The sequence below is a fragment of the Panthera uncia genome, assembly GCF_023721935.1.
Source record: "Panthera uncia isolate 11264 chromosome C1 unlocalized genomic scaffold, Puncia_PCG_1.0 HiC_scaffold_4, whole genome shotgun sequence".
In the NCBI taxonomy this organism is placed as follows: Eukaryota; Metazoa; Chordata; class Mammalia; order Carnivora; family Felidae; genus Panthera; species Panthera uncia.
Genome location: NW_026057585.1, coordinates 85,711,938 through 85,722,837, shown reverse-complemented (window position 1 = coordinate 85,722,837; position 10,900 = coordinate 85,711,938). Strand labels below are relative to the sequence as shown.

The 10,900-nt window shown below is 48.4% G+C and overlaps 1 protein-coding gene across 4 annotated transcripts in view; it reads right to left on the bottom strand.

Moving 5' to 3' along the window:
* Positions 1-7,970: 7,970 nt before the first annotated feature.
* The window catches only part of STMN1 (stathmin 1), a 6,641-nt gene continuing 3,711 nt past the window's right edge, over positions 7,971-10,900 (bottom strand). For all 4 annotated transcript variants that reach the window (XM_049617748.1, XM_049617747.1, XM_049617750.1 and 1 more), the window contains exons 4-5: positions 9,023-9,214; positions 7,971-8,486 (exon numbers count right to left, since the gene is read on the bottom strand). In XM_049617748.1, coding sequence (XP_049473705.1) covers positions 8,415-8,486; positions 9,023-9,214 — 264 coding nt within the window. In that variant the 3' untranslated portion in view covers positions 7,971-8,414. The remainder of the gene's footprint in view (positions 8,487-9,022; positions 9,215-10,900) is intronic.

Sequence of the window (10,900 nt, the reverse complement as noted above, 5' to 3'; positions counted from 1 at the left end):
TTTTTTTTTTTTTTTAAACTGTGTCTCCTATACCAGAATCGAAGCTCATGAGGACAAGGACCTTGTCTGCCTTGTGCAACGCTGTGTCCCCAGGGCCTAGTACTGTTACCGGCATGTAGGAGGAATGCTTGTATCTGTTCAGTAAATAAATGAATGAATGAATGGTGAGGCTCGCTTTGGGTACTGTCTTAGGGACACCCAAAGAGAAAGGAGAGGAAGGAGGTCGGGACTAGAAGACACGGTATCTTGAGATAGGAGTCAGAAACTGGAACCAACCAGCGATCATCTTCCCACCAACAGCCAAACCCTCCTCCCTGACTGCCCAAGTGATCCTGCCAGCAGAAGCGTTTCTGAGATGGGAGTCAGAGTCCGCTTGGGGAAAACAGGAGGGAGAAGTGAGCGTGGGCACGTGCCATGTTGAACCCACACAGAATACAGGCTGGGATGGGACCTGACCATCTGGGGAATGGTGTTGGGTGCGCCACCTGCTGGCTGTGCCACTGACCAGCTATGGGTCAGTGATGAAACTTTTCTTTCCTTCTTTCTTTTCTTTTTTTTTTTTTAAGTGTTTATTTATTTCCTTTTGAAAGAGGAAAAAGGAGACACAGAATCTGAAGCAGGCTCCAGGCTCCTAGCTGTCAGCACAGAGCCTGATGCGGGGCCTGAACCCATGACCTGAGCTGAGGTTGGACACCCAACCAACTGAGCCACCCAAGCACTCCTGTGATGAAAGTTTTCTGAACCTCAGTTTCTTGTCTGGAAAATAGGATAAGAATAGCATTTACTTCACAAGGACGCTTTAAGGATTTGGTAAGATGAAACATGTGAAATGCCTAAAAGCTACAGTGCACAGAAAATGGTTAAGTGCTCAGGAAACCTTCACCAGAAAAGAGAAAGAAAAGAGAGACAGGAAGGAGTGACAGAGAGGCAACACAAAAACAGGTAGCTAGCGGGGTGCCTGGGTGGCTCAGTCGGTTGAGCATCTGACTCGATCTTGGCTCAGGCCAGGATCTCATGGTTTATGGGTTCGAGACCTGCATCGGGCTCTGTGCTGATAGCATGGAGCCTGCTTGGGATTCTGTCTCCCTCTCTTCCCCTCCCCTGCTTGCTCTCTCTCTCTCTCTCAAAATAAATAAAAATAAACTTTAAGCAGGGCGCCTGGGTGGCTCGGTTGGTTGAGCATCCAACTTCAGCTCAGGTCATGATCTCATGGTTTGTGAGTTTGAGCCCAGCGTTGGGATCTGTGCTGACAGCTCAGAGCCTGGAGCTGCTTCGGAGTCTGTGTCTCCCTCTCTTTCTGCCCCACCCCTGCTCGCAGTCTGTCTCTCTCTCAAAAATAAACATTAAATTTTTTTTAAATAATAAAAAAAATAAACTTTAAGAAAAAAAAAAAAAAAAGCAGGTGGCTGGTAACCCCGTGGCAGCCCAGTCTGACAGGGTCTAACATGCTGGGAGTTTGTACCTGAAAAGGCACAGAGATGTAAAGCATCCCAAACTTTAGTACTCTCTCCCCAAAATGGGCTTTCGAGTTCTTCTGGTTCAACTCCCTCATTCTACAAAGGTTCTGAGTTCCAGAAAGGACAAACATTTCTCCAAGATGTCCAAAGAGTTGGCAGAAGAGTCAAGAACTCAGAGAAGGCCAGTTGCAGTAGATTAGGAGCTCCCTGTTCGCAGTCTGGAGAGGGTCTGTCTTCCTCTGTCCGCCCAGCTGCAGTGAGGGGACATGGAAGACAGAGAAGGCCCTACAGTTTGCAGAGTGGGCTTGGAGGGACAGGGAGAGGCAGGGGACTCAGACAGCTCATCACCCAAGCACCAGGCTCTGTGCTTCGTTAAACTTGTCCCCAGGCTCAATACTCATCCAGCCTGTGACGGATTATCCCTATTTCACTGATGAGTGTGGGATGCCCAAAGTCCCTGGGGAGTCAATAGAGCTGGAACTTCAACCCCATTCCGTGTGACTCCGGGAACCCCTGCCCTGCTTCTACCTGGGAATGGAAAAGGTTTGCATTTGGGACCACCGCTGACTGATCGTCAACTGGGGCAAGTCTTTTCTTTCTGGCCTCACGCTCTTTCTCGGAACAAGGAGGGCAGACACAGAGGTCGCTGAGGGCTTTTCCAGCTGGAGCTGACTTTATTGGGATTCTCAGCAAATGCACCTCCCCCAGCTGAGTCAGGAGGAAATCCTGCCTTCCCAGAAAGCCTTGCAGCCTCTCATCCACCTTTCCTGCCACAGGCGCTCAGAAGCTGCCCTGTCCCGGGGACAGCCCAGGTCCTGCCCCAGCCCCAGGCAGCACGGAAGCTTCTTCTTTCTCCTCCCTTCCAGGGTGGTGCCCATGGCTCCACTCCCCTTGTCCAGGGAGCCTGGACCTCAGCCCCCGCCACTCCCCGGGGGGGAAATCTCCCAACCTGTCGGGTTGGGAAAATGAAGCCAAACATTATATCAAGTTGTGCAATCAGGTGCCCAAACCTTCAAGGTTTTGGGAAACCCACAGGTCAGTGTTTCTCAAATGAAATTAAAAAAAAAAAAAAAAAAATTTTTTTATCTGCAGAAAACTCACACTTTTGTAACAGTAAAGAAAGATACTAAACAGTGGCAATGGTTACATAACATTGTGAATGTGTTAATGCCCCTGAAATGTACACTTAAAAATGGTTACAATGGCACATTTTATGTTATGTAGATTTTACAATTTTTTTAGATACAGTAAAAAAAGATGCAAAATACCAGCCTCAACTTTAATAGTCTTCGACTGACGTTGTAAAATTGTCATAAAAGTTTCGAAATGCTTACTTTCAATGTCTGTATTATCTCATTGCAGCCCAGTAGCAGCCTGTGGCCTGGCAGTGGTCCGAGGGCCACTCCTTGATAGCGCTGATTGAGGCCGTAGAGAAGGGTGGACTGTGGCGGGAGGGAACAAGCCTCCCACATCACATCCCTGCTTCCTCAAGCAAGCACTTCTGGATACCAAGCCACCTAACCCCGAGCAGCCTTAGGCCAAGCATGCTGGTCTGACTTATGGCTGGAGCCCTCCTTATACCTTAGTCGGTCTCCCAGGGCCTTCTGGTTGTACACTGTTATTAAGATCTCCCTATCAGTGGCCCCTGATACACACAGGCAGCTGTGGGTTGGGGTGGGGAACGGGGTGAGGGAAGTACAGAGTAGAAGAGTGCCTTCTTTCCTTTTAACCCCTAGACCAAACGTGGCCCAAGCCTCACCTCTTACAGGAAGTCATCCTGGGCCTACAGCTGCACTGAGGACCCCCCATCTGCATAGCGCAGGTCTCCCTGGATTTGCATTGAATGGTTGACATGGTAAATTCAGAAGAGGTGCCGCTCCTCTGTGGGTTGGGAGGGCGGTGGTGTAACGTGGCCTGGTGTGAAGGTCTGGCCAGATTTCAGGCCCCGGCTGAGTGCCCCCAGGCAGGGTACAGTCTGCACAAGTGAGCAGTGGCCTCGATGGCTGTAGCTCTGGGCCCATCTCTGCCAGACTTTGGGGGACTGGAGAGTGGGAACTGTTTTAGGGATGGTACACCTTGAGTACGGTGGTCTCTGTCTTGCTGAGGAACAGAAAACATTGTGGGTTCTAAAAAAAAAAAAAATCTAGGGGCGCCTGGATGGCTCAGTCGGTTAAGCATCCGACTTCGGCTCAGGTCATGATCTCACGGTTCGTGAGTTCGAGCCCCACGTCGGGCTCTGTGTTGACAGCTCCGAGCCTGGAGCCTGCTCCGGATTCTGTGTCTCCCTCTCTCTCTGCCCTCCCCAGCTCGTGCTCTGTCTCTCTGTCTCTCAAAAATAAACATTAAAAAAACAATTAAAAAAAAAATCTAGACACCTAGACTCCAATTTTAGAAATTCTACCTCCGAAGGGTCCCAGAGTCTATTTTGAAAATTTGTCATGTGACTCTGCTGCCCAGCTGGTGTCTGGCCCCTAAGAGGTGCCAGCAAGCATTTGGAGACTGTGCTAAGGGAAGTGCAGCATGTCTGTGGGACAGTTAGGGACCTGTGGCCTCAGGGGACAGAGCCAGGGGACATCAGAGGGAGGGGAGTCACTTTTTATTGTATTTCCTTTTGTACCGATTGGACCTTTGACCTACAAAAAAAAAAGTTTGGCTGACAGATGGAGTTGCTGTCATCTGTGTCAGGGACAGCAAAGGCAGGCCTACAGCAGGGCCCTGGGTCCGGTCAAGGACAGAAGTGGCGGGCCAGAGGACCGATTGCTGTAGTGCGCACATCCCACCTCAAGGTGGCAGCAGCTGCCCAGAGCCTGCCGACTGTGTCTGGGCGGGACTGTGAGCCCAGGGTTGCCAGATCTTCCAGGTTTTTCAAGATAAGCCTGAAATCAAATTTTCTAGTGGAATTAATTGTCAACTCATTCAAAAATTTAAGCAGCACATGCTGAACACAACCTGCCTGCAGACCGATGATTCTGACTGCAGGCCACGGGTTTGTGCCTTTGGATCTGAAAGGATGCCATTAAGTGTAGGGCACCTCCGAGGCCGATCTGCAAACCAGGGCAGAGCCATCTTGTGCTTCTAGAAAACGGAATGACTTCCCATGGGGTCCACACAAGAAGAGGACAAAGCAAGTGCCCCGAGGTGGACCATAAGAGTCACTGGTCCACTCATCATGATTTAATTCAGCACAGATTTATTAACCTCCTACTGTATGCCAGTCTCAGAGCCAGAGATCCAGCGGTGAATGTGACAGGCACAGTTCCTGCTCTCTGCGACCCTTCATTCTAGCTGGGGAGACATACTCGAAACAAATAATTGCCTAATAATTCATTTGTGATATGTAAGGTGCTGCAGTAGAGCTGGGGGTTAAAAGTTAGGGTTTGATTCCTGACCCCACACCCTTAGGTATGTCACTTTGGCAAATCACCTGATCTGAGTCTCAGTTGCCTCATTTCTTGCCTGTAAAGTGGGTAAGATAATGTCATAGGGTTGTTCTGGGGACTCATTGAGATCAGGCAAATAATAAGCTGCTGCACACAAGAGGGGGGCCTAGGTGTGGCAGGGAATCCCCCCCCCCCCCAGTGATGTTGGAGCTTCCTGCCAGCAAGGGCAGTGGGAGGCCTCCTGTACATACAGAGGCTCAGTCCCCTGGTAACCGCCATTCTGCTAAGGTGGTGGCCATGGGCATCTGGCTATTCTGCCTCTGTTTCTTACCCTCTCTGTCCACTTCACAGTAGGATCTGGTGCCCAAGGACAGGGAAGGTACTGCTCTTGACCATACCGGGAGAAAACTGGGCCTTTCCAGCTATGGGCGACAGCCCCCTCCACTGAGGCTGCTGCATTTTGAGCTCCTCAGACCCTTAACTAAGCTTTAAAAATCTGGGGGCATGTATAAACCAAGGCAGAAAATCTTTCCCATGCCCCTTCAGTGCAGAATACCAGCTTTGGCGGGCCGAGGTCTCAGTCACAGGGCCCTTTGGACCTTCTGAATGACCCAGCCCAAGAGGCAGGAGGCAAATGGCAAGGGACTGAAGTGTCAGCAGTGTTTCTGGGGCCTTGAACTTCAGCTCAGTGGGGAGAAACCTCAGTGGTCAAAACATGGTTCGAACTTCCTGGGCACCTAATCCAACCTTCCGCCCAAAGGGAAAGCTCCTTTTTCTTTCTTTCTTTTCTTTCTTTCTTTCTTTTCTTTCTTTCTTTCAGTTTATTTTGAAAGGGAGAGAGAGAGCATGAGAGCAGGAGCACGTGGGGGAGGTGCAGAGACAAAGGGGCAGAGGATCTGAAGCAGGCAGGCTCTGCACTGTCAGCACACAGCCTGATACAGGCCTTTAATTCATGAACCAGGAGATCATGACCTGAACCAAAGTCGGCTGCTTAACCAACTGAGCCACACAGGCGCCCCTGGGGAAAGCTCCTTTTTTTTCCTTTAACATTTATTTATTATCAAGAGACAGAGAGAGAGAGAGCGTGAGCAGGGGAGGGGCAGAGAGAGAGAGAGGGAGACACAGAATCCAAAGCAGGTTCCAGGCCCCGAGCTGTCAGCACAGAGCCGGACGCGGGGCTTAAACTCACAAATGGCGAGATCATGACCTGAGCCAAGGTCAGACGCTTAACCGACTGAGCCACCCAGGCGCCCCTCAAATATCTCTTTTCCACCAAGGCCTGCCCATCCCATGTCTAAGCACAAAGGTCCCAGGAGGAAGAGACAAGCTTCAGTTTCCACTCAAGCTAAAAGGAATGGAGTGTGCTCCTTGATGACAGCCCCCAGGCTGAGGTCACACCGCCTGGCTTGGAGTGCTGTCAGGGGAGGCGGCCCCACTGGGGGATGGGCACTGGAAGACAGGATAGAGGACGCCCAGGCTGGGGAAGTGCTCAGGCACTCCCCACTCACAGGCACCCGCTGCTCCTTCCCTCCAAGTTGTAGGCCTAGAATTTGAATGAAAAAAGATTTCACTAGCCTAGCTCAGGCTTCTCATTTTAATTTGATTTTTATTTTTTTAATTTATTTTTATTTTGTATTTATTTTAGGAGAAAACTGAGGCCCAGGGCTAAGTGCCTCTCCGAAGGTCAGAGGTGAACCAGAAAGCCCGGATTTTTTGAGGTCATGGTAAGAAGCATCAGGCCTTCAGTTCCTTGTGACGCATCACTGTCACGAGGTGGGAACTCAGGACCACTGTGGTATTAAGTCAGAGCCACCACGGGGTTGGTGGGAACTAACTGGGGTGTCCTCCCTCAGCCCATCTGGACTCTTTTCAGGCTATTTCCTAAGCTCTGCTCCCTTCCCTACGGGTCTTATATGAACACGAAGTTCACTGCCATCTGTAGGACGCCGAGTGTCCACACAAATTTCTATCTTCACACTGTCTTTATGTCCCAGTTACGCAAAACCGGCATCTAAAAGATCCCTCCAGGCACCAGGTCACCCGTGCCAACCTCTAACTGCTCCTTGCCAGAGGCTGAGGCTGAGGCTGAACGACGCTGAGTCCCTGCACAAGCCTCACTTTGTCCTATCGTCTGAACTATCGTTCTACTAAACTCCACTCGATCTTGTTCCTGTGTTGCCCCGCGTGGCCATAACCCTTTAAATTCAGCTTTTTTCCCCCAGAACAACTGATCATCTTGGTCTAAGTAAATCTGGAAGCCAATTCAAGGCATCACAAACGCTCATAATCCTTCCCAATTTGAGTATAAACTTGGCTCACTCACTGGCCTCCGGTTGATAAAGCCAGAGCCAAGGAAGCACGTGCGAGGCAACCAGCAGACCCTCCTGCAGTCTGGCCACCGGCACTGTCTCACCTCTCACTACAGATGCGTGGCTTCCAAGGGCTTTTATACAGATGTCGAAGCAAATAATCCTAGGCAATTAAGGCCATTTCCCAAATAGCACCAAGGAAAGCTGCCAAAGGCTTTCCCTGAGTTGAGAAGCAAAGCTCTGACAATGGTGAATATAACCTCTGGATACAAGATGAAGTAGATTGCGAACCTTAACCACCCAGATCAAACGCTACTCTAGAAAATAAGGCTCCCTTTAACCTCTTCCCAGAAGGTTGCTACATGGGCGCAGAGGATTGGACGAATATTCCCACTTTGGAGTCATGGCTTCTTCGGCAGTAAAGCACTGGAGGGCACATCCCCACCCCACTGGTAACATAAAGCAAATACACTGTCAAATACCTCTAACTAGGATCTCCAGATTTCCTCTGAAGCCTTCTCCAGAAAGCCCACGAAGCCCATGCCTTAATCTGCCTTTTTAACAGGGACATGGGAACAAAAATAAGCTTGTTTGTGAATAAACATCTGAAAGACCATCGGGACAGCTGATCTGGGCGGGGCATCAAAACACAGTGAGGATTGTGGAAGAAGACAAAGCAGGACCACTCTGGGGCAGAGAACTTTCGGTGATGTGTGCACTGGGTGTTTCTGGAGGCCAGAGGCCCCGTCTGGAACAAACAGCAACCAGGAGGGCCTCTAACACGTCACGGTTTATTACCTGTAGAGAAAGAAGTCACTGCCACCAACAGCACTGTGCAGTTTTATTAACCATTCAAGTACAGTAGCATCTGGGAAGATCGGGACAGAATTGGGATTTAAAAGTGAACAGATATTCAGCATCTAACAGTTTGAAAGAAGCCACTACATACTCTTTTCACAAACAGGTTTTCACAGAGCCAATACAGTACTAGCCATTAACCCAGCACACCAGGTGTGCTGAAGTAGAAAAGATGCAACGAGAAAAATAGCTACATTAGAAAGACTTCAACACTTTAGAAAAAGAGTAAAACACTTTCAGTTTCTCCCCTTTAGCCCCTAAAACAACATCATACAGTCTGGGTCTACCTATACAGTCCTACATCAGCTTCTAGAATATTTGTCAGGAGGGCAAAAATAAAATGACACTGGCCAGTACAGTCTTTGGATATTTGGGAAGGGGAAGGGGAGAAAGTCAGTTCTCAGAACAAATTAGTCGGCTTCAGTTTCATCAGCAGGGTCTTTGGACTCTTTGTTCTTCCGTACTTCTTCAATGTGCTTGTCCTGTGAAGAAACGGCATTCGTCATCAGTCTAATTCGAAAGCCTGCCAAGGCGCTCACCCCGAGAGTCCCAACGGCAGCATCAGGGCGCGTATTATAGATCAGTGGGAATCACATCGCATACTTAGAATTCTAAACATGATCTTCCAACTTCCTTGGGTCACTCGGGGAACCTACTGACTGAGCCTCCTACGACTCTTCCACAGAATGTACAACTATTCTGGAAATTATTGCATAGTCTGTCTTATTTCATTTTCATATATTTTTTAAAGATTTTATATTTTAAGTCACCTCTCCATTCAACGTGGAGCCTGAACCACGACCCCGAGAGCAAGAAAAATCGCACGCTCCACTGACTGAGCCAGCCGGGAGCTCTGCTCCACCTTATTCTAAAATAAGATACCTGTCATTTAATGTGTCAGGGCCTGAAACTGGTGACAAAGACACCAACCACCTAGATCGAGGCCATTAGTTCAGGCCACCTCATTGGGGCAGACTTCAAGCTCTTGACCCTCTCAAAGCCAGGCTGGGACACCAACCTTCTCCCGCAAGCGCTCCAGTTTGGCAGCCATCTGTGCCTCTCGGTTCTCTTTGTTGGCTTCCATTTTGTGGGTCAGCTTTTCTTCCGCCATTTTACTGAAGTTGTTGTTCTCCTCGATCGCTTTCTGAAGCACTTCTTTCTCATGCTCCCGCTTCTCAGCAAGCTGCTTCAAGACCTCGGCTTCGTGGGACTGAAAAATGTGTTAAGAGGCTAGACTCTCGGACGTTTATTTAGCATTAGGTACAATGACAAAAGAAATGATTAATCGGGAGGACTGAAGAGAGACAGAAAATGAAGTCTCCTTAAATAACACCTAAGTCAAGGGCCTGAATTATCTGTCTCAAAATACGGTGAAAACCATACTGTTTTTCTGGTATTTGTATTTACTTTGGAAAACTGCCCAGGCTGGTTCAGAGTCTTGCACTACTGTTCTTTAAGGGAATCCCTGTAAGATTTACTGCTTAATGGTAGCAAGAGGACTTGAGCGATGTGCACGCGACAAAGGAGCTGTACTGTAAAGAATCTGGCTCTTGAACTTGAAAGTCCACCCAAAGAAAATTAGCTTATTATGAAAAAATGCAACCATATCGATAAAAAGAAAATCTATGAATGATAGGGAATTTAAGACTAAGAGCCCAGATTACTAGAGAGAGTTCTGTTTCGAGGAAAAACTTATCAGCTTTTCTCTTTAGAAGCTGCATTCACTTCCAGACCACTGGAGCTCTGTTACCGGTGTGCCTCCTTCAACAGACTCGGAATGGCTTGTTACCAAATAGATTCTGATGTGCTTGGAAGTATCACTGACTTGCGCAAAAACCGAAGAGCACCTGCCACTGGTTCTCTTCTGCAAAACCCCAGTCAGGGGAAGTGTCGCTACATTTAGGCAGTTACTGCAGAAAAGCACAAGCTAGTGACGACAGGGCTGGGGTCGACTCCTTAATTTTTTTTGTCCAGCTACTGGCCGCATCTCCTCCACAAACTCAAAAACTCCATGAACCTCCATACGAACTCTATCTGCACAGAGAAACAGGTAGAGAGGACCCAGCCTTGCACACACTGCCACTCTTCCTGGAGAAATGAATCACGCGCAGGGTTGACCGTGGGTCAGTGCACATATACATGACATGTAGCACTGAAATGTCCATGGTGCATCTTACAGCAGCTTAAACAGGGGCCTGTGTATGTGTGTATGTGGTTAGATGTGTTAGACTTCAAATTGCATTAACTGTGTTGGTCAGGGGCAGGTTACCGCTTCACCTTCTTGTGCCTACTTTCCCTAATTTAAAAAAAAATTTTTTTTTCATTAAATAAACTCTACACCCAACACGGGGCTTGAACTCACCACCCCAAGATCAAGAGCCACATGCCGTACTGACTGAGCCAGCCAGGCGCCCCTCCCTAATTTTAAAATTAAACCCACTCACCTCAATCAGGGTTGTTGGAAGGAATGAAATGGGAATTTATATATAAAGTTCTTCATGAAAAGAATAATATTGGATGGAAGGAAATGCACCAAAACGTTAACAATGGTTATTTCTGGGAAGTAGGATAATGAATATTTTTAATTTTCTATGCATAAACTTTTGTGATTCTCAATTTTTCTATAACAAGCATTTCCATACTTGTTGATTCTTCGGATTTGTTTTTGAAAATGGATACTTTAGGGGCGCCTGGGTGGCGCAGTCGGTTAAGCGTCCGGCTTCAGCCAGGTCACGATCTCGCGGTCCGTGGGTTCGAGCCCCGCGTCAGGCTCTGGGCTGATGGCTCAGAGCCTGGAGCCTGTTTCCGATTCTGTGTCTCCCTCTCTCTCTGCCCCTCCCCCGTTCATGCTCTGTCTCTCTCTGTCCCAAAAATAAAAAAAAAAAACAAAAAAAAC